The sequence below is a fragment of the Podarcis filfolensis genome (genome assembly GCF_964270895.1).
Source record: "Podarcis filfolensis genome assembly, chromosome: Z".
NCBI classification, from domain to species: Eukaryota; Metazoa; Chordata; class Lepidosauria; order Squamata; family Lacertidae; genus Podarcis; species Podarcis filfolensis.
The window spans coordinates 31,487,776-31,511,428 of NC_139617.1; the positions used below are offsets into that span (position 1 = coordinate 31,487,776).

At 47.2% G+C, this 23,653-nt stretch overlaps 1 protein-coding gene across 2 annotated transcripts in view; it reads right to left on the reverse strand.

Annotated features, from left to right (window-relative positions):
* Positions 1-247: 247 nt before the first annotated feature.
* Positions 248-23,653, reverse strand: part of LOC310754485 (gamma-aminobutyric acid receptor subunit gamma-4) — a 38,866-nt gene continuing 15,460 nt past the window's right edge. The window contains exons 3-9 of one of the 2 annotated variants that reach the window (XM_083596449.1): positions 22,190-22,257; positions 13,967-14,187; positions 13,450-13,532; positions 7,145-7,282; positions 5,425-5,577; positions 2,281-2,483; positions 248-1,498 (exon numbers count right to left, since the gene is read on the reverse strand). In XM_083596449.1, the coding sequence (XP_083452575.1) occupies positions 1,190-1,498; positions 2,281-2,483; positions 5,425-5,577; positions 7,145-7,282; positions 13,450-13,532; positions 13,967-14,187; positions 22,190-22,257 (1,175 nt within the window). In that variant the 3' untranslated portion in view covers positions 248-1,189. The remainder of the gene's footprint in view (positions 1,499-2,280; positions 2,484-5,424; positions 5,578-7,144; positions 7,283-13,449; positions 13,533-13,966; positions 14,188-22,189; positions 22,258-23,653) is intronic. The other variant, XM_083596450.1, reaches the window with a different exon arrangement.

Below are 23,653 nucleotides of genomic sequence, written 5' to 3' on the forward strand. Positions count from 1 at the left end.
CGTCGCGGGGATTCGAACCACCGACCTTCTGATCGGCAAGTCCTAGGAGAGGATATATTTATTAGTTATTATTCCTCCTCTCTCATGTTTGTGAGTTCAGCAGTGCTATCCCATTGCAGCTTAAAAGGGTATCTTAGGCTAATTTTAGCCTTTTCATTCAACTAATTCAGGATGCTTTAAGGCAGACTGGATTTTCCTGGAGTTTCCCCCTTTACTCCCCCTTAAAACAATAACCACACAAACAGTCTTGTAAAAGGTAAAAATAACATTTACTCACTCAGAATACTTTTTGAAGAGTAACAGATACAGCAGCTTTGTTCAGGCAGGCTTAAAATGGTAATTCAGCTACAAAGACATACTTAAGTCTAGCTTAAAATGGTGTCTGAGCTGGAGCTCAGACTTGGCAGATGTTCTAACATTGCTGGCACAGCAGAAAGAGATGAAAAAGAATAAGGAGAGTCTGCCAAGGCAGGCAGGAGAATATATACAGCTACACCCTCCCCCTGTCAGGGCACAGTGGGAGCATCTCTCGCAAAGTTCTCTAGCAAGTTTACAGGAAAACTCTGTGAGCTTCAGCTCCTATTATGTGCCTATCTAGCAAAACATGAATTGTTGATTTGACAGCCTTTTAAACATCCCACACATAAGATGAGCCCTGCGGGATCAGGCCAATGGCCTATCTTTGTGTAGTATCCTGTTCTCACAGTAGCCAGCCAGATGCCCCAAAAGGGAAGGAGCAGGACCTGAGCACAAGAGCCCTCTCCCCTTTGTGATTTTCAGCAACTGGAATTTAGAGCTGTTTGGTCTCTGGCCATGGAGACAAGAGACATTGTAATAAACTACAGGGGGTGGGAGTGGTGATGGAATTCGGAGGATATGCAGTAGGGTGAGTGAGGGGACAGCAATGGCTTTTTCTCAACTGAATATTACAGACAAAAGCATTTTAAAGGTGTCAAGCCTACATACTTGATCATAGAAAGCCTCCCTGGCCACTGCAGCAACCCCAAACCCCTACATGTCCTAGCCAACATGGGTCAAGAGGGAAGCCTCACAGTCTCCAGGGGCAGCAACTCTTTAGACTGGAGGGGCCTGGCAGCTGCACCCTGCAATCCCAGCTTTGGCAAGTGAGGAGGAAAGGAGAGGCGAACTTCAAAGTCCTCCTTTTGTGCAGACCTTTACTGGAGGAAACTCAGAGATAGAGATAAGCAATCCAGTACACAATGTTGAACAGCAGGAAGGCTGTGGGGAAGAAAACCCGGGAGTAGGAGTCCAGGCGGGAAATGTGGATGCGGATTCTGCCCTCTCGCCAGGTGCCCGTCTGACAGTCCTCAATGCAGCAGAAGAACCGCTGACACTCCTTCCCTTCCAAGCAGGAGGGCTCCAGGTCTTCGCTCTCCACCTCTTCACTGTTGCCCTCGACTTCAGGGGGCCAGTGCACCAGGCTGTTGATGTTGATGGCAGTGTAGGAGGGCATCATCAGGTGGGCATGGCTGGCTGCCTGGAGAAGGACAAGGAGCAAATGAGAGAAGCAGAGAAGGGGCACAGGGGCTCCCCCCCTCCTGCCCAACCTTGTGGAACTGGCAATCAAGTGCTGGCTTGTAAGGTGGCAGCAGGTGCAGCTCAGGGGTGTCCTTTTCTCCATCCCTCTGGCACAACTTTCAGAGGGGGGAATAGACCAGCTTGACCCCCTCCCTAACCAATTAGTCCAACTGCCTTCTGGGACAAGATTTGGGGCCCCCAAAGGATCATCTGGAGTGAGGAGCCCCCCACCTCGCCCCACATCCTTTTTAATGCAAATTCCTGATGAACTTTGTGCTGTTGATGCTATTGGGGTGGTTGCACACCCCAAAAGCATCAAGAGCACAATAGAATACTATTTGCAGCTGCAAAAAGCTTCAGGGCAGTCACAGTGCTTCACTTCCAGTCATCACATCTCCCGTAATTTGCTGCTTGAAACCTCATAACTTTGTTATACTGCAAAATGCTCTGGTTTATTTTTCTCTGGCTTTTCCCTCTGGACAGGAATAATGTGGTAGCATCAGGGTAATACCACAGAGCTACTGATAAGGCAGAATAAATCTACCACTAATGTGCTATTTATTGCATCAAGAGCATGTTGCCGAAAACATACCGGCTGCAGCAAAATGCCAGCCTGGAGGGGTCCCTCATCACTTTCCTCCCTATGCTGGCTCCTTCCCTTACCTGGATCCTTTGGAGGGACCCTGGGTGAGGCACCTAGCTCTACCAGGCACTGTCCCATCCCCCCACCATCCCGCTCACCAGTCTGGGCTTCCTGCTGCTATGCTGCGTTGGCTTCTTGTTTCCTGCCAGGTAGTTGAGGGTGGCATACTCCATGAGGGCTGCAAAGACGAAGATGAAGCACACTGAGACGAAGAGGTCCATGGCAGTGATGTACGAGACCCGGGGCAGGTGCTTGCGGGAGATGGTGCTCAGGGTAGTCATGGTGAGCACGGTGGTGATTCCTGGGAATAGGAGGAGAACACCTGGGTGAAACTGCTGGATGGCTTGTTGAAGGTACGAGTTTAATTGTATATAAAATGTTGTATTTAATTGTATTTTATTCAAGTTGTTGTAAAAGAAGCTCTACGCATATAGCTAGTAATTTTCCCACTTGGTGTGGTAGGCTACCTAGTGACTAAGCCTTGTGACTAGATCAGGAATACAATGGTACGTCCAGTTACGAACTTAATTCGTTCCGGAGGTCCATTCTTAACCCGAAACTGTTCTTAACCTGAGGTCCGCTTTCACTAATGGGGCCTCCCACTGCTGCCGTACCACTGGCGCACGACTTCCGCTTGCATCCCAGGGCAAAGTTTGCAACAAGGGGTATCTACTGCCGGGTTAGCGGAGCTTGTTACCCGAAGCATTTGTAAGGAGGATGGTACGTAACATGAGGTTGCACTGTATTAGATTTGCTACTCAACAGACAAGCTGTAATTTGAGTGCTTCCATGTATGTGTACAAGTGGTGGCCATTTTAGGCACATCCAACTGACATGCAATTGCCAATGCGCAGGTCCTTTTGGATCTGGAAGAGGGCAGAATGGAGGAGGAACAGGGTGTAATGCTTATAAGCTCTCCACCAATGTGTGTGTGGGGCCAGGAACAGAACACCCCCCACAAACAAAATGGTTGCCACCTGTATATATGTAAATGAGACTGTTTGCAACACAAAGATGCAGGTAGGCTGTTGATAGCAAGCAGGAGGACAAAAACACAGTATGTTGACTTTAGCAGAAAGCTACATTTTATTAAAGACATTTAAAACCTCGCCCTAGGATTAGTGTAAGCAAGGTTTGTAAGAATGAAATTCAGTGCTTGGGTTTTTTTGCAATGTATCTTTTTGTTACTTTGTAATATTTAAAACCATGCTCTGCAAGTAAAGCTTTAAAAGTTTATTTCTTGAGCAGAAGAAAATTTATTTCTACACAAGGGTCAGATCAGAAATCTTCCTCTGGCACTATATCTAACATGCCTATGGCCACTAAGTGGAGTGAGTAAGCCATGGGAGACCGTGGACATTGGGGCTTGGCTTTGGGGCTGGGGCTGGAAGGGGTCAGCACAGTTGCTGTGAAGGTGTATGAAATCCACGTGGATTTGTTTTTCAATACCACTATTAATAAAATCAAATATATATTCTTCCTAATTCTCCTCTCTCCCTCCACACCCATTTTAGATGATGTTTCATTTAGACCCCCACCCCCACCCACCCACCCAAAATATTTGCCATTAAAATACCATGTTTGAAAAGCATCCTTAATTGTCTTAAAAGCCAAACAAGATTCAGGATGCAGAGAATTCTAATGAGATTGAGACAAGGAGTTGCTTTAGGCCGTGGTTGAAATTGCTGATGGAGATGGGTTTGTTCCTCCCAAGGAACAAGAAACTTGGCATTCCCCCCCCCCCCCGTGGGCAAAGAGGGGTGGTCCAGAGATCCTATCATGCAGAGGACAATAATTTGGCATGTTGCAGGGCAGGAGGAAGTGCAGAGAGACAGGGGTGCAGAGACAGGGGAAGAACCAACTCTCTGGTAGGAAAAATAGCCTGCCTGGAGCCATGAGCTCTGCGTTTGTTCAAAGAGCCCACACCTCCAGCTCCAGAACTTGTCCTCTGGTCTTCTCCAGCTGTGAGTACCAGTTGCACAGATGCCATGACAGGACCTGGGGCTGGGCCAAGAAGATCCCCATGTACCCTAAACTTGCCCCACAAAAGAGGCTGTGCATGGAACTGGAACATCACCCGCAATCACCAAGTAGATTATTATTGTTGCAAAGGTTGCACACAACCCCAATTCTGCCAAGCAGTGCATGAGATCCCAGGGGGTTCCAGATGCTCACCCAGAGATGTGTTTCTGTTGAGAATCAAGACACAGTGGAGGTTCAAGTGTCTTTTAAAAATATGGTTTAATTACACATATTTACACCTGAGTTTATGGAATGTGTGGGGCTTTAGGGGAGGGGTACTACTTCTGGTTATGCTCCTTCTGGGGATGTTTGTCTACCTTTGGTTCCCACCCTGCACTCAGCTCTCAACTGTGGCTCCTAGAAGCTGTCAGAATGTGACAATGGGGACACCGTGGGAAATGGTTTCAACTGACTGGCTAAACCAGGTGATGGTAGCCAATGGGTCTCAAACCCTCAGTGAGTTAGGGACTTCTCATTGCATGCAGTCTATGTTGGATTGAGCGGATGAGACCAATAGTCAGTCCAACGGTCAAGGCGGCAGTTTCTGCACATGCTGTAGAGGGAAGTGAGGAGCAGATGGGGCTCATTAACCTGGGAAGGTAGCCCATCTAAGAAAAGGTAAACTTTGATTCTATACCTCCACTGCCTTGCAGCTTTGCTCATTCATCAGAAAGGCTTCGAGAGTAAACCCTGATGAACAATCCATACCCCCTGCCTTGTGGGTCATATTTGGGAGAAGAAAAGGCTAAGGAGTAAAACCTACACAAACCAGGAGTCCCTAAGGCAGTTGGATAGTGCCTTGTATGCTTCCTTTAGGCAACTTCTGCAGCTGAGTTGGTGCCAAACATATAGCTCTGCTTTCCTTTGGACCACTGGAGAGGTGCTGCTAACACAGCAGTTTCACCCCTAATGATATATTCCATTGTGTCTTGAGACAGATGACTGCCAACAACACCAGTGGTGTTGGACCTCTTTGCCTTTGGGCTACAGCCCTCCCCTGCAAGGGTCTTCCCCTCCTCACAAGTCACTCTAATTCCCTCAGCTTCCCTCCAGCTTGCTTCATCTCTTCCCTCTCAGTTTTGAGCGAACTAGCCTTCTTGCTCCATCACGCCATGCTGCCTGGTTTAGTCATCCCATTGAGATGGAATAACCACTGTACTTAGCTCCACCTCTTGGGTGCTGCAGGGGTTAACCAGAGCTGAGGGCAATGCCTTCCTTACCCAGAGATGTTCTGGCTGGTGTAGAGTCTCTCTTGATCCAGAAGGAGACCCAGGAAAGGACCACCGTCAGGATGCAGGGGATGTAGGTCTGGATGGCAAAGTACCCCATCCGCCTGCTCAGGTCAAAGGAGACGGTCATGACTATGTACTCCCCTAGAGAAGGCCACAGAGAGGCGGGCAGGTCAGAAGAACAGGCCACTCCGCAAATCACATTGCCACCTCTGCATGCCTTTATTTTATGCTGGGCTGCTGCAGAAGTCATGGCTTCTAGCTTGAGAGGCCATCTAAAGGCACCACACATGGTCTGATACTTGTATTTTCAGTTGAGGTAACACAGGAAATGACCCAATACCTAATCTGACCGTTGGTCCATCCAGCTTAGTATTGTCTTTGCCAGGCATGGGCAAACTCGGCCCTCAAGATGTTTTGGTACTACAGTTCCCATCATCCCTGACCACTTGTCCTGTTAGTTAGGGATGATGGGAGTTGTAGTCCCAAACCATCTGGAGGGCCAAGTTTGCCCATGACAGGTCTATGCTGACTGGCAGCAATGGCTCCTCAGGGTTTCAGGCAGCGAATGTTTCTTAACACTACCTGGAGATGCCAAGCATGAGACTGAAACTTGGATCTTCTGCATGCCAAGCAGGTGTTCTGCCAGACATAGGGCCCTTCCCAAGGGGGAGGCTGTGCTTCTGCAGCAATGCTCAACAATGTCTGGAACTACCTTCACCACTGGAGCTGCACCTGCTCCATTTCCCTCCTTGGCTCCTAAATCCTTTTGCTCACCACTTTGTAGGAAACATGTCTGTGAGAACTCTGGGTGTGGCCGACACGAGGGTCCAGAATAAGAGACCAGGAGGAAGACCAGAGTTCAGTCCTGCCCCCCTACAGTCTGGTCTGTGTGATGATCTATGCATGCTTACAATGTGCTGTATTTGTGCATATATGAGGAGGGGTACTTGATTGCTTTGTGAAAGGAAGGTCAGGTGGATAATTGCCCCTTGGAGAAAAATTATTTCCTTGCTTTCTTTTAGCCAAATATTACAACATATTGGACAATGCAGGAGACATTCTGAACATTTTCAGTCACAGAGGTCAGCCTCCAGCAACCAAATTCAACTAGCCGGGAAAATGCATGATTAAGGCAGCCACCTTCCTGGAAGAAGGAACACTTGCCTTTTAGGCCTATCAGAGAGAATGGCTCCAATTAAAACCTTCTTTTTCCAAGCAATAAAAAATCCTCATTTGCAGTCTGCCAATCATAAATGGATTAAGAGTATGGATTAATCAATGTATGATTTTAGCATAAATATTTCCTTTTCCAATGTAGCTTGTAGGAGTTTTGAATGTGCTCAGTATGTGGGGCTCAGGAACTGCAAGGGGGCTTCCAGGGAACTGGACGTATTAAAATGAACTCCAGAGAGCCCAAAGAGGTCCTGTGCCAAAGTGGAGGGGAAGCTCTGAAGGAAGGTGTTGTGGTGCCCTAAGGACAGCCTGGTACCTGCTTTTGGGAGCGGGGGAAAGAAAAGGAAGCAGATACAGCTTCTGTGGGCTCTCAGCAAGGACTGGGGGGGTGGGCAGAGAGAGGCTGCCTCTGCACCCTCCACTCCCGCCTCCTCCTGCCCTCCCAGCCCTCCAGTCTCCAAACTATTCACTTGTTTTTCATGTGAAAAAACCACCACCTACAATGTGCCCAACTCCTGTGGGACAAATGTCTTACCAGCACCTGTCCTGAGCACCTCAGATGTGTTCCTCAGACCTGTGAAGTCAAACTGGTAGAGCCTCCAAGTTCGCTGGTCAGAGACTTCAATAGAGTACCTTCTCCAGCGGTAGATGATCTCCTCTCGTGGGTAGCCATCTGGAAGGAGCAGAGCAGACACAGGCAGGAAGGTCAAGGCCCATGCAAAGTGGATTCTCTTGCAAGCCACCTCACAGCTCCTCCCTCCTGTTAATTTGATCAAAGGGCTTTACACTCTGTCCCCCAGGAGATATGTGATGTGCCCACTGGGCTGGCTCAGAAGAACTGGTAGCCAAGGAAGATGTGCAAGGACTCTCTTTAACCACTTTAACCACCCTGCCCATCTGTGGAAGGTTCCTGATTGCATCTCCTCACTAGGGAAGTTTCCATATAGCTCAGTGGTAGAGCATCTGCCTTTCATGCAGAAGGCCCCAGGTTCAATCCACAGCAGTATCTCCAGGTAGGGTTGCAAAGAACTCCCTTCTTGAAACCCTGGAGTACCATTGCTACCAGTCAGTGTAGACAATACTGAGATAGTTTCCTTTTTTGCTTCACATTATTTTCAGGGCAACAGAGGGGGTCAGGAGGCCATGAGCTGCCTGGTGGAAGCTGGCAACCTCCCTTCCTAACAAGGGGCAAAACAGGGCAGCTGTCTACCAGCTCCATCTGGTACACAGGCTGAGACCCTACCTGCCCACAGACTGTCTCGCCAGAGTGGTGCATGCTCTGGTTATCTCTCACTTGGATTACTGCAATGTGGGGCTACCTTTGAAGGTGACCCGGAAACTACAACTAATGCAGAATGTGGCAGCTAGACTGGTGACTGGGAGCGGCTACTGAGACTACATAACACCAGTCTTGAAAGACCTACATTGGCTCCCAGTACATTTCTGAGCACAATTCAAAGTGTTGGTGTTGACCTTTAAAGCCCTAAATGGCCTTGGCCCAGTATACCTGGAGCGTCTCTACCCCCATCGTTCTACCCAGACACTGAGGACCAGCGCCGAGGGCCTTCTGGTGGTTCCCTCACTGCGAGAGGCCAGTTACAGGGAACCAGGGAATCAGTAGTGGCACCCGCCCTGTGGAACACCCTCCCACCAGATGTCAAAGAGAACAACAACTACCAGACTTTTAAAACAGATCTGAAGGCAGCCCTGTTTAGGGAAGCTTTTAATGTTTGATGGATTACTGTATTTTAATATTTTGTTGGAAGCCGCCCAGAGTGGCTGGGGAGGCCCAGCCAGATGGGCAGGGTATAACTAATAAATTATTGTTATTGTTATTGTTATAGATCTAAGGTTGCCATATGTCTGGAATTTCCTGGACACAGTCGGTATTCGGCCCTCGTAAACAGTCACCAGGTGAAAATTGCTGAAATGTCTGGGGAAATCTGAACATGCGGCAGCCCATGTTGGAAGTGTAGATTTTGCCAAATTAAAAATAGCTCAAAGACTCAGCCTTTGTCAGAAGCTGTTTGTGGTCCTGAATGTGATCAGACTGCCTCTCTCAAAAGTATGGCTGTTACCCTCAGACGTCCTTTCATTGGGATCCCTGTGCTTTTTGACTGCTAATGATTTCAGAATATTTTATATTGTTATATTTCATTATACCTATGTTACAATTTTTTATGATTTTGACTGGGTGCATCCATTTGCTAAATAGTAACTTAGCGAACTGTTCACCCCCACATCTTAAATTATTTCTGCATTAATTTAATATTTATATAAATGTTTATACAACTCAACCCAATTCGATCTGCAGAACTGCCCATGTTACAGGTGCCACACAATACTCATTCTGCATTTGGGAGGAATCAATCTTTTAGTGTGGCAGAACCCACACTTTGGAACTCCCTGTCTATTGGCACCAAGCAGGTGCCTTCCCTGTACTCTTTTAAGCACCTGCTGGAAATGTTTTTTTAGGCAAGCCTACACATGTTTACATACGTTTTAATCTATTTTTAGCTTATTACATCTTTTAATTATTATCTGAACATTTAAACAGCTGTTTTCAACTGTTTTTTAACAGATAATTGTTTTATTCTTTTTGTAAACTACTTTGAGGTTTTTCTTTCAATTCACGTGGTGTATACGTTTTATGAGATAGGTAAATAAATAAGATAAATATTGATAAGATAACAAAAATAAATCACTTGTCTGGGTAATGTTTTATCTTCTTTTTCTCTCAGGATGGTTGTGAGCCTTTTTAAAAATAATAAAGTTCCCTGTTGAACTTATGATAAATAAAATTTGCAGAAATTGACTGAGGAAATTTGGAACATGGGGATCCTAAGATTCTGCCTTATGCAGCCTGCAAGTGGCCTGGTCAATGTTTTGTATGGGAGACCACCTGGGATCCCCCACCCGTGATGAGGGAAATGCAGTATACAAATGTAAGGAAGTGCCTTACGTTCTGAATCAGCCTCTTGGTCCACCAAGCACAGAGAGAGGCTCCTCTCAGCAGCTCATGGCATCCCAGGGGCTTCTTGGTGGTGATGCTGCCAGGGATTGAACCCAGGACCTTCTGCGTGCCAAGCAGGTGCTGAACCACAGAGCCAGCATGCATACATGCACACACCTCTCCCACTGCTGCTTTGGGTGGTGGTTTCCTCTTTACCATTCCTCCCTGGGCAGATACCCTTGAAAAATGTCCCAGTGACTCCTCCTCAGGGTGCCCCCATTGGGGCATTTGGAGAGTGGTATGGGGAGGTGCCCATGCCCTTAACTGGTCCATGCCCTTATTTGCTTCTGAGGAGGCAGCATAAGTGGTGGCGTACTGGTTAGGGTATTGGACTAGGACCTGGAAGACCAGGGTTCAAGCTAAGTGTGTGGCACTGTCATGTGTGAGTGTGGGAACATCTTTTCATGTCTCCTTAGCTTCCTATCCAGCCACTAGCAGCCTCTAGAAGCCCCCCAGGAACAACAATGGTGGTGGTTGAGGAGGATGGAAGCTGCCAATCCCCAAAGGGCTTGGAGATAAAGCAGCAGGAGGACACAGTGGCTGTTAGCTCCCCACATTTGAAACAGGCAGCATTGTGCAGAGCACTTTGAGTTCTTTCCTCAATCAGTGTTGTCTTTTTCATTTGCAGTGGTACCTCGGGTTACAGATGCTTCCGGTTACAGATGCTTCAGGTTACAGACTCCGCTAACCCAGAAATAGTACCTCAGGTTAAGAACTTTACTTCAGGATGAGAACAGAAATCGCACAGCGGCAGTGGGAGGCCCCATTAGCTAAAGTGGTACCTCAGGTTAAGAACAGTTTCAGGTTAAGAACAGACCTCCAGAACGAATTAAGTTCGTAACCCGAGGTACTACAGCCCTCCCTCTGCCCAGGGATTGGGGCACAAGCCCCTTCCCTCAGGCTGCAAATGCTTTGGGCGCCTCGCTCAGCTTTGTCTCCGACTGCTGGAGAATAATAACTGCCAGCCATGTTGCTACCCAAGGCCCCTCAACTGGGACACAGACTGTAGGCAAGACATGCGATCTGCCCCTCAGCCGTGACAGCCTACCCTCCTCAGCTTGAAAGGACTCGTGACCTGTTCACCCTTGTCAGGCAAGCAAGAGATACAAAGAGCCCCTATATCCTCTGACCAGGAGGCCTTCCCCACCATTCTCTCAGCACCTGGTAAGATCCAAACAGGTCTTATGCTGCTGGGATTTATACTTGTTTACTACCAAAAATCTGACACAGATACAAGGGCTGCTCAGAAAGAGGAATGTTGGCGTGATGTGGTCTTTCTCTCAAGGAAGAGAAGGAGGAAGGGAGGGAGGGAGGGAGAAGGGGAGAGAGAGATGGCTTTGAAGCCATGTTTGCCCTTTCTGGAACATCACTGGCCACAGACAGGTGTTTAGCTGACCTTCTGGCTTGGAATGAAAGGACACGACAGCATCTGGGACTTTGGACCCTGTTTGATCAACAATGGGCATGCAAAACTTTCCATTGCTAGTCCAAGCTGACACCCTGCTGGCTGTGACAGAGCAAAGACTTTGCAAGCCAATTAGTACATTTTTGGAAGTGTGTCTGACCCATGTGTGCCCTCTAACCTCAACAGACCACTAGTCGTATTCTGGATGGTCTCAGGGGGCTTGACAGCACAGGTTCTTATAGACAGCATCCATCATTGTTCCACTTGTAATTGTTGGGTGCAGGCTGATTTGGGGATTGATTCAGACAATTTTCTTACTGCTCATCTTTTGCAGGTGACTCCCTGCCCCATGCACACACACACACACACACACACACACACACAACAAACAAGGGTCTGAATCTGAGGGGGTATGGGGCTTCCGCACAGCAGGAGCACAGATGTATTCAGGGAAGAGTCTCAATTTCTGAGTCCCTCCATAGGCATAAATAACATCCCCTCCCCCAGCAGTCTCACCATCAGAGTGGAAATGAGTTTCTATAAGGTTCGAGTCATGCATCAGGGCCACATGAGAAGCTATGAGGTGGGATTAGCATAGGGCCACCACTGGGCCCCATCTGTAGAGTTTCTGCATGTGCAAACCCTCCCCCCCCTTCCCGGTACTCCCTGCATCTCCCTGTGTTTAGGAAGTGAGGATGTGGCAGAGGAGGCAGGCAAAGCAGAAATGGGGACTCCAGCGAGCTGCCAGCTGCAGCTGTCTCTAGCATCCTGGTTTTCCTCTGCAAATTGAAACGTCAAAACTGTTTCAAAGCAGCGATCTTGATGCCTATATATGATAAATCCTCCCGGGGCGGTGGGAGATACCTCGTAGCATAGCTAAACTATGTTTATAATTAATTGCCAGGCATGCGTGGCGTGTACTGTTAATTAGCTAAGATGCAGAGGAGATGGGGACAGGCTGGGAGAGACTGCCCAGAGCCACGTGGGTGGGCAACAGGGAGAGGGAGGAGGCTGTGCACAGGATCTGTAGCAGTGACATGACAGGCGGTGGCAGGCTGAAGGGCTGGTGCAGTCCAGGAAACAACAGCAGCACCAGCCAGAAAGCAAACAAATGAACAGGCTGAAGGCGGGGAGCGGGAGGGGGTTTGGAAGGCGACTGTCCCATTAAAAAGGCAGGGAGGGAGGGAAGGAAGGAAGGAGCAGCATGATGGCGTCCTCTTTGGCTCCCATCCATACTCAGAGCCACTAAATCAGAATCTGAGTCTATGGGCTGAAAGGGGCTTTGTGTGTTTGGAAGCACATGATGGCCACTGTGAGAGAGAAAGAGACAGACAGACAGAAAGAGCTGTCATTGCCTCAATCTACAAAGAAAAGGACTCCATGGGCCACGGCGAGGGAGGGAGGGAGGCTGCTGTGAGGACTGTGCCCACACAGAATTTACAGGGATCTGGGGAAGAAGGAAGAACATAAGAAGAGCCTGCTGAGTCAGGCCAAAAGGGGCAACCTAATCATAGAATGGTAGAGTTGGAAGGGACCTTGAGGGTCATCTAGCCCAACCCTCTGCAATGCAGGAATCTCAACTAAAGCATCCATGACAGATGGTCATCTAACCTCTGCTTAAAAACCTCCAAGGAAGGAGAGTTCACCACCTCCCGAGGGAGTTCGTTTCCCAGGCAAACAGCTCTTGCTGTCAGAAAGTTCTTCCTGATGGTTGATTGGAATCTCCTTGAATGCATTGGTTTGGGTCCTACCCTCCTGAGTAGGAGAAAACAACCTTACTTCATCTTCCATGGTGGCAGCTCTTTAGATATTTGAAGATGGCTATCAAATCTTCTCTCTGTCTCCTCTTATCCAAGCTAAACATACTCAGCTCCCTCAACCATTCCTCATAAGGCTTGGTTTCCAGACCCTTGATCATCTTGGTCACCCTCCTCTGCATACATTCTAGCTTGTCAACATCTATCTTAAATTGTGGCACCCAGAACTGGATGTGGTCTAGGTGTGGTCTAACCTAGGCAGAACAGAGTGGTACTATCATGTCCCTTGACCTGGGCACTAGACTTCTGTTGATGTTGCCTAGAATAGCATTGGCTTTTTTGCTGCTGCATCACACTGTTGACTCATGTTAAGCTTGTGGTCTTCTTGGACCCCCATTTCTTAGACACAACAGCCTCCACTGTATCTTGATTTTCAATGGAAACCCAACCCTGGATGAGCGCATGGAACGTCCTGGATTCTCGTGCACTGCTCAGCAGAGATTGGAGGTGGCATGCAACCTCTGCAACAACAATATTTGCTTGGTGATTGACGTGGAGTGTTCTAGTTCCATGCACAGCCTCTTTTGTGGGGCAGGTTTAGCATCTTTTTGCCCTACCCTTCAGTCCCATAGCCCTGTCATGACATCTATGCAACCGGTACTCACAGCTGGAGAAGACCAGAGGGCAGGAGTGGGTATCCATTGGGAAGTTCTGCAGCTGGAGGAGACACTCAGCTTCAATGGTCAACCTGGAGAGGAGATGGGGATGGGGAATACTGGTTGGACAGCTGCTGCAGAAGTACAACTAACCTTGTATGAACATCAATACTTCTGGAGCCTCTCTGTAGCATTTTAGCATCCCCTCAAAAGGTGTGTCAGAACCCACCTGAGGCCACCAAACCCACATCTAGGCCCATTTCATGATCCATTTATTTCATTCTAAGGCTGGATGTCTCCTTCCCTCTGATCCAGTCTGAAAGCAAATGGAACTGGATCCATTCTGCACGAAGAGGCCAGTTGGATGGTCTCTTTGTAGGTGAAAGCCAGGGAGAGACAACCACAAAACCACTTGTGATGTGACACACACCCCCAATCGTTCCTGAATTTGCTTATTTTTTGCTGCCCTTCTCTCCCCTGACTCTTTCATCCCTGTTGAATGATTGCCTGGGAGCCAGGGGTTTACCTGAGCGTATAGAGGACTTTCCCATCATTCCAGATCCGGAGCAGCTGGTTGGGGGTGGTGATCCAGTGGGAGTCAGCCCTCTTAGAGTTCCTGAAAAAGGTGTCTGGGATCCAAATCCGGCTCACCATATTGGTGTTGAGGGTGAGAGCTTTGAGGGTGCTGTTGAAGCGAAGGCGCCGGTCATACCACGTTTGGGCGAAGAATATGTCAATGGTGTATTCCTGTGAGAGGCACAAAATAACATTATCCACAGCCTGCATAAAACTGAGACCTGCAGCTCTTCACCCTGATGGGTGGCATTTGGTGGAGATCATTATTAGCATTTGTATTGCAGAGGGTTGGACTAGATGACTCTCAGGGGTCCCTTAAGTGGCTTTTCAGGGTGATGCACATCAAGGAATGATAAAAGGTTCCATTGACTGTTCAATCACTTGCTCAGGATCACATGAGTAATGAACCCCCTTAAGGAAAGGAAGCAGTGAAGAGATGAGTTTCCAAGGTCCTTTGCACTGAAGGGCAAGTAACTCAGAAAGGGGCTCCATAACTGTGGGGCTCCTCTCAAGAAGACCCTATCTCTCATACATATTAAACTATTGATTTTACTGGTAGCAGATCCTCTGAAGCACATGTTAGTCGTAGTGTACAGGTAGGGTAACATGGTGGTCCCAAATCTGCATTATCCAGACTGAGAGATGATCCAAAATAAACCTGTGCAAAGACAGCCTTGAAAGGTGGGAGCACTCACTGAGCAGCAGCAGCAGCTCACTAGCAGTGTAAGCCAGCAGAGGGAGGGTAAGTCTGTCCCTGTGACATCAAAAAAGGGGGCTGTAGAGGGGACAGGTTAGGGTTAGGCAAGAAGGAAGCCAGTCAAACCAGCTCCCTCCTTCTGAAATGCTTGAAAGTTTGAATAAGGCAGCAAATTGGTGCCATCTATGGGGAGCTATGGGGGGGCAGGACCCCCCAATATTTTCAAGAAGGGCCCTAGTCTCTCCCCCCCAATTCCACTGTGATTCTCAAAGCATGTGGCAGCGGGAAGCGTCTTCACCCTGGCGTGTCCCTTTGAGGATCACCAGAGTGCCTTCTAGAAAAGTGCTCTGGCAAGCTCCCCAAAGGACACACCAGTTGAAAGCATCTTCGTGCTGGCACATCTTCTGCCAGGGATGCAGTGAAGGTAAGGTGGCTGGTGGTCAGGAGGTGGCAGGTGGCAAGCCAGGTCAGCCTGGCTGGGTTGGGGGGCGGAGAGGCACATATGCAACATTATATACATTATATCACTGAAAGTCATCTAATCTTCCTTGCTGTACTATACTGTATTGTTTTAATTAGTGTTTTTATGGAGCATTCAAGTAATTTCGTTGTCCCTGAGAGGGGGCAATGACAATAAAGATATTATTATTATTATTATTATTATTATTATATACACGCGATGGGCCCTTGCAATGTTGGGGGGGGGGCAACTCAGTGTGCCTGGGCGACAGTTTTGGACAAAATGCTTTTAAAAGAGAAACCTAATATTACAGTTTGAGAAGTTCAGGGTCTCTTTTCAACCTTTTCTTGGCTTCTTTCTTCAACAGCAATGCAGCTCTCCCACATCACTTTACTTTTTTTGTTCCATTCTGTTGACTGTCTTTCTAAACACCCTATTTTCTAGTTTGACATACAATATTTTCACTCCCTTCCCCTGACAACCTTTCAATCAACCAGAAGGAGAGTACCATCCTCCTTAATTGCCAGGTTCCTGGGCTGAACATTTTGCTCTCCTTTGTAAAAGTAAAACCTTTTCTAACGAACTACTGACACTCCTGTTCTTGTGCAAACTTTCGACCTTCCTGTGAAGGAGAACCAAAGACAAAATGGCTGAAGGTCCTATTCTATCCCACTGCTCCTCACCTCCCATGCCCCAAAGTGGTGCTCATGGGTGTAGCCAATATTTATTTAGGGATGGCAGGCTTTATCTTGGTGGGGGCAGAACTGAGTTATTTGCAATGCAATTGGTCAGTTAGTTATTTTTATTCATTTACAGTGGTACCTCGGGTTAAGTACTTAATTCGTTCCAGAGGTCCGTTCTTAACCTGAAACTGTTCTTAACCTGAAGCACCACTTTAGCTAATGGGGCCTCCTGCTGCTGCCACGCTGCCGGAGCCCAATTTCTGTTCTCATCCTGAAGCAAAGTTCTTAACCCAAGGTAATATTTCTGGGTTAGTGGAGTCTGTAACCTGAAGCGTATGTAACCTGAAGCATGTGTAACCTGAGGTACCACTGTACTTGATTGACCCATGGTGGTGCTGCAGATTCCCTGCCCTCTAGAGCAAATAATGAAGATAAACCTTGCCTGGTTGGGTTGGGTTCCTTCTAGGTGCTCCCTGGTGGGCAGTTGCTAAACTAATCCTCTCAGTCTCGTGCTGGGATGGGTAAAAGGTCCCCATAGTTGCTAAATGTCACATGCTACCTTGTGACAGAAGAATACATCTGTATGGAGAACCTTGAGGCTAGCACAGACTATACAGGATCAGAGATGAGGTGTCATTGCTGTCTTTGGCTCAGTCACAAGGCACTTTTCCAAAAAGCAAATTTCTTGGTCACCTGAGGAGCAGGAGGCTGATGCACAGGACTGTCCCACAAGGGCAGTTGGAGAGCAAGAGAATCGCCTTAGATTTTGCAAGGTAGGAGGTTTCTGGAAGTGCAACCTAGAGCATATAGCTCAGGATTCCCTTCCCCTGCTATGAGCTTTGAGAGTTCAGTTCAAAGACATGCTGGGAATATTTCCTGCAGGTAGAGGACACACACAGAGAGAATGGAAGCAATGAAGCAACACAGCCCAGAACAAAGGCCACCTCCTTGCAACTTGTAAGCTTCACTGGGACACAAGTTAAAGACACAGGCAACATCCCAATAGTTTAGTGAATATTTCATGTGTTTCATCATTTAATTCATCTGGATGCCCAAGCCTGTCCAGATGCACTCAAGAAATCTGAAGCACATTACCAAATACAGCCCAGTCAAAACACACAGGGAGGATATGTTGCTGCTTTGGTTCAGGGGCAGCTTCTTTTCTGCTCCCCCTCCCCATAAAAAATCAAAACTGTCCTCCCATGTATGTTCCACTCTAACTTTTATGGAAGGGGGCAGTTGAAAAAAGCCTGGAGCAACTTTTGGCCCTGGACAATTGTCCCCCATGCCCTGCTATGTGCAATAAATCAGATATTAGCCCCCTGGAAACATAGTGACTGGAGTGGCCTTTGTTTGGCTTTGATGTGGCTGCCCACACAGCTCTTGGACGCTGCTGAGGTACTGCACTAGTACTTTCAGCTGGAAGTGGAATTAAAATGCAAATTCACACATATAGTGCTGTTTGCCCCATCAAACTCAGCACTGCCTGTCTCTGTGGGTAAGATCTTATATGCTTCTGTGGGGCTTAAGACCCATTCCGCTATGGTCCTGTTTCTCACTGTCCCTTTGATAAGCAGTTTCCTCCTTGCTCCTTCCCTTTAAAACACCTAGTTAGTTCCTGTTCCTTTCTAGCCATGTGATTCCTCGGCTGAAAGTTAATTAGTCAGTTTTGGCTTTCAGTTAATTACTGGTTTCCTCACTCCAGCTAGAACAACTTCCTGTTATTTTATTTGCAATTGCTTTTGTTTCAAAGAAGAAACCAGCAATTAAATTCTCCTTTCTTGCTCCTAAGGATCAGGAACTGACCAAGGATTCCACCAGATGGCCTGTCAATTCATCCTGATTTGCTTGAACAAGCTTGAACATGTAGTAGTTAGACTATATCCAGTTTTATTAGCTATTCATTCTGATTTCATTACAGGTTGGGTATGCAATGATGAACAGTCATCCTGATTTGCTTGTGGTGGGTTTACACATATTTCTGTCAATGAGTTGTTCATCCCACGATTTCCCCATAACCTTCCAAACTGTAAAAAGTCTTTTTTTAAAAAAAAAGTAGATTTATTGTGCTGTGGTGACAAGAGTGCTTTAATCCACTGTAAACATGCCAATCCAAAAAGTTACAGTGTGCCCTTGAATCCTTCCCTCAAAATACTGACAGACTGGACACACCATAATTATTGTCACTCAAGAAGGTGAGAGAACCAGAAGCAATTAAACAGCTGCTCAAAAAGGAAACTTTCACTTAAAGGCACAGTAACCCTGCCAAGCCTCAGTGGAACTGCACCAGTACACATCTGCTACGCTGGTGTTATGACTGCATTCCTTAAGTGAGGAAAGTGCCTCTACAGATCAGGTGTAGAAAACGGCAACAGGAAGAGAACCTCAGAACAATGTCATTGGGGTTCAGTGTCAAGAAATAGTGCCTTCCAGTAGCACCTTAGAGACCAACTAAGTTTGTTTTTGATATGAGCTTTTGTGTGCATGCACACTTCTTCAGATACCTAAAGATATATGAAGAAGTGTGCATGCACATGAAAGCTCATACCAATAACAAACTTAGTTGGTCTCTAAGGTGCTTCTGGAAAGAATTTTTTAATTTTGTTTTGACTGCAGTAGACCAACAAGGCTACCTACCAGTAACAAGAATTGTGCCTGCACTAAACCATCTGGTTGGTGACATGGAAGCAAAACAATTTTCTGATGGAGAATCTGAATTATTTTAGAGCCTGGCCTGGCTCAGATGAGATTCCCCCCAAAATGGCTCAGTTGCTGCTCTCACTTGTCTCCCTTTTCTTCAGAAAGATTGCAGGACAAACATGATAGCTGCTCTTTCTGTTCTCTTTCTTTTACCTGATCAGACCCTGCTCCTGCTCCAGTAATGGTGGCCATATGGCTTGGAAGCAACATCTGCCACAGGCTCTCTGAGAAAGGCTGAACAATCAAACTATCCTAGGGCCCCTGCCCCCAACCTACTGGGGGAATTTGGGAAGAAGGGCTAGATACAAATTAAACAAACAAACAAACAGATTATACACATAATGCAGAACTGCTCATCAACGGGCTTCTTCCACCAATTCTAATGCACATTGCAGTTAAGGTGGCCTTTAAGTAACCCAGATGCAGAGTCAACAGGCATCATACAGTGGCTCAAGTCTTAGCCTTGGGGTCAAATGTGGCTTAGCTTTGATCAGCTTTCCTCTTTTGGCCTCTGTTCCTCAACTGCCCATTGGGCCTGTAAGGGGACAGAGAGCCTTTCCAGGAAGGTCAGGGCACCCTCTACCGGCTACAGCAATGAGATGTTTGTCTGCTCCTCCCCATGGACCATTTTTACAACACACACCCCCAGACCACATGCAGTGAGGCCAGTTATACTCCTGTAGCACCTCCTGTGTCAACACCACCTCCCAAGCAGGTGCAGCCTGACACTATTAGCAGCAGATCATAATGCCCTGGATGCATATGCTCAGCTCATGACTAGCAGTCCTACCTAAGAGACCAGGAGAGAACTTGAGCATGACATCAGCCAAGTTCTGCTCAGGATAACACAACATGTCTGTAGTTAAGAAGACAAGCCTTTTAAAGGAAGAAGCTGGAGGCTATACAGCATAATTATGTGACTGGAGTGTCACCACCATCGCTGGACCACCTGCTCACTGACCTTCCCCTATTCACAATACTTTAGCACACTTCCGCTCAAAGTTGGGGAGGGCTGCAGCTGAGCTGGGGTTCTGCCCTCCAACAGGCAAGAAGTGTAGGAGATTTGCAGTCAAAATCTAACAGTACATATTCTTGTAATTAGTAAGTCTAGGGGCTAATGACCACAGAACGAAAATTTCTAGGCGGGCAGACTCAGACAACAGGAATGCAATTGGTGGAGAGAGAGGGCTATGTGATGTCATTTCCCCTGTTTCCAGTGGCAGGAAGAAATGAGAGATATAATCCCTTATCCTTCCTGTTGCACACTCTCTGTTTGTTCTTCTGCACCATGTCTTCAATGGAGATGGATATATGTCTATACTCTCACTGAGCGCAGATTCCATTTTAGAAATCAGCTATGTATTTTGTAACCTAGAAGTATTTTTACCTGCATTGCTTTTGCTGCTGTTGTTTGCTGAAAATGTGTGCAATACTTTAAGTAAGTAAACTCTATTTTTAACTTACTTTACAGTGTGGTTTGATTTTTTCACACACACACACACACACACCAATCATTGTAATTATAGAGGGGGGAGTCAGCTTGCTAAATATAATGAGCTGTACCAACCTTTCCTAAGCCTCTAGTTTTCTGCCAAGGAGTGGTAATCTAAAGCTCCGCCCTACTCAGCTTCTAAGTGCAAATGCTAAACTGATTATTCTAAATGTTTAAGTCCCTCACACATAATGGGGGACTGGAAGGATAATTGTAATTAATATATCCTCTCCTACCTACTAAATCCATCCCACAAGAAGAAGATGGGCTGTAGTGTCCCTTCCCCTTCACTGGTCTAGGGGTCATTAGAAAAGGATCTGAAAATAAAAGTGCCAGTATCATAATGCCATTATTGAAATCTATGGTGCAACCACATTTATTATAGTGTGTGAAGTTCTGGTCACCTCACCTCAAAAAGGATACTGTGAACTTGGAAAACATTCAGAAAAGGGCAAGCAAAATAATCCAGCAAGATGCTGGAATGACTCCCCTGTGAAGGAAGATTGCAGCGCTTGGGAATTTTTAGTTTAATGAAAAGGGAATGAAAAGGTGGCATGATAGTTTGTAAAATTACGCATGGCACAAAGAAAGTGTATACAGAAAAGTTTTTCTCCCTGTCTCCTGGAGCTCATGGACATCCTACAAAGCTGAGTGTTGGGATTCAGGACAGATAAAAGGAAGGACATTTAAGTTAAATTTTGGAGCTTGTCCCCTCAAGAGGCAGTGATGGCCACCAACCTGGATGTCATTAAAAGACAACTGGTCAAATTTGTGCAGGAGAGGGCTATTGATGCCTACTAGCCATAATGACTATGTTCTGCTTCCATAGTCAGAGGAAGGAAAGCTTCTGGAAACCAGTTGCTGGAAACCACAGGAGGGCTCTTGGTCTTGTCTTCTAGGCATAGCATCACCCTCATCAGCGGCTGCCAGCCGGAGCTTCTACTCTTCCTCCTCCTCCTCCTGGTTATCAAATTTGTCGTGCAAGAATTTAATATTTACATTTTTCTGCTGTCTTAAGAATATAGTGCTGTCCTTGGTCCTGAGGCCTTACAGCACTTTACAGAATATAAAAAGAGCCTCTTAAAATTTGTTAGTTCAAAGGAAGAGTTTTTGCAGCCTTCGTTCCTTCCTGTGAGCAGGCTTTTCACAAATGAAAGCTGCTCCTCTAGCACAGCACCCTACCTCTCCTTTCTTAGTATGCATGGCAGCAGCTTCAGCAAAGAGGCTCGGCATTATAGCTTTAAAAAGGTTCTTATTATTTGCCGAGGAAATGCTGATGGCTTACTGAAAACACATGTTCAGTGGTTTAACAGGGAAAGGGTCTCTTCACCCCTTTGAATAAGCAATTGGCAATGAAAAAGGGATTAGCTCAGCCTGCTCCAGTGGAAGGCTGAGCAACGATGAGGCCAAGGGTGGAGGGGGAGGAATGATTCTGTGGGGCTGGAAGATTCGTAGTCTCAGCCGACCATGAATGAAAGAGGACAGGGCATGGGAACTTCAATCCCAGCTGACTTCAGGGGGACTTTGCAACTAGTAATTCTTGCAGCACTAAGTCCCTAACATCTTGGCAGTGGGTGGGTGGGGGGTCGTCTCCGTGTGTATATTCTCTGGTGAGTATACAGATGAGATAAGAAGATAACAACATAAGAATAGTCCTGCTGGATCAGGCCAGTGTCCCACCTAGCCTAGCATCCTGTTATCACAGTGGCCCACTAGATGCCTCAGTGGGAAACCCTCAAGGAGGATTCAAGCACCCTTCCCTTCTGTGGTTTCCAGAAACTAGGATTCGGAAGCATCACAGGCTCCAACCATGGATGCACAGCATAGCCATTTTGGATAGTAGCCACTGGTATTCTTCACCTCCTCCATTAATTTGGAGGATCCTCTGTTAAAGCCATCCATGTTGGCTGCTATCATTGCCTCCTGTGGAAGCAAGTTCCATAGTTGAACAATGCACTATATGTAGGATTTTATTTTTTTAATCTATCCTGAATCTTCTAACGTTGAGCTTCACTGGATGCCCACAAGTCACTTTCTTTCTTTCCTTCTCTCCTTTCCCCACCCCAACCCACTTATACACATATCCGCCACTCCACATTTCTTCCAGTTTCCACTGTTCTCCCAAAGGATTCAACACTCACCATGTGGATCACAGAGACAGGCCCAATGCTGTTTACGTAGATGTCCACATCAATGAAAGTGGGCTTGACTGTAAAAGAGACCGCAAAAGAGAGGACAGGTCAGCCATGGGAGAGGGGTATATGCCAAGGGCAGCCACGAGGATAGGTGAGCTCAGTGATTTATGTGTTCCCAAAAGTGCACCCAAAAGTGGCTCTGAAAACAATACAACAATGCAATCCAATGAAATTCAATGAAAATGTGCAGACAGCAAACTTAACAGCAGTAAGAGAAACACAATAATTAAAACTTTAAAAAAAATAAATGCCCATGAACACAAATCAGTTTTCTGTGCCTACTTAAAAGTGAGCCATGAAGGGGCCTGGGGCATCTCTCATTGGGAGGCTGATCCATAATTTGGATGCCACCCGCAGTCAAAAAGTCCACACCAGCTATGCCTGTGCCCAGAACAAGATTGTCCCAATGATGAGACATGGAGAAGCAGCCACCTCAGATGACAAAAGATCCCAAGGCGGTACTTTCATGGGCACCCCACCTACCCTACCTGTGCCACCTGCTGCTGCTGCCACTGGAGAAGTAGCACTGACGCCAATTTCCTCCAAGATCTCATAGTGGAGGCAATAGGGCAGGCAGTGCAATAGTGGTGTAGCATGGCGGGTCTGAGGGGGCTGTCACCCCGGGCACAGTTGGGGGGATCATGTGCCCTGTCCCATCATGAGCTGTTGTGTACTCAGCACCCTCCAGTTGGAGGGCACCATGAGAAGGACATAACAAGTCATGGCACCCTCCCTGTGAGCCAAGCAACACTCTTAAAAGCAGTGCTGTGCTCGCAGGGCCCAGGGTGCACACCTGCTCACAGCATGTTTTTGTGAGTCTTGCAAAGCGACACTGGGCCTGTGGGGCACCATGAGTGCACCCTGCTTTGCAGCAGTGGGCAAGGCTCACTCTGGTAGCACGCCCTGCCCATGGCCCTGCCCCTTGGTGCACCCTCCGCATGCCCATGCACCCACCCACCCTGAGGGCATGCCACTCCTGGGTGAGGCTTTGCAAGGGCTTCTCCTTAAGAAGCTCTTACAAAACCTCATTGTTGAGCAGGAAAGGGGGAGATTAAGCAAAGACTTCTTGTTAAGGAAAAGCTCTTCTTGAATCTCCCCACCTCACTGGTGGGGTGGCATGGCCTTGCAAGGACTGCTCCTTGAGGGGAAGCCCTTGCAGAGCCTAACAGCTGCCCATCATGAGGCCAACAGTGGGACAGTTTGCTGCTGGTGCCTAAACACCTCAGGCTGCCCCTGGCCCAGAGGAGAGCACCCTTAAGAAAAGTTCTTGAAAAGTTCTTTGAAAGTTGGCAGTTCCTTGCAGCTGAAGCAGCTGAAGCCACTGCCTCAAATTGAACCCAGAAACATTTTAGACTCCAGTGCATAATACAATCTGCTCTGCTGCTCCCAGAGAACTCTCTGTCAGCTAAA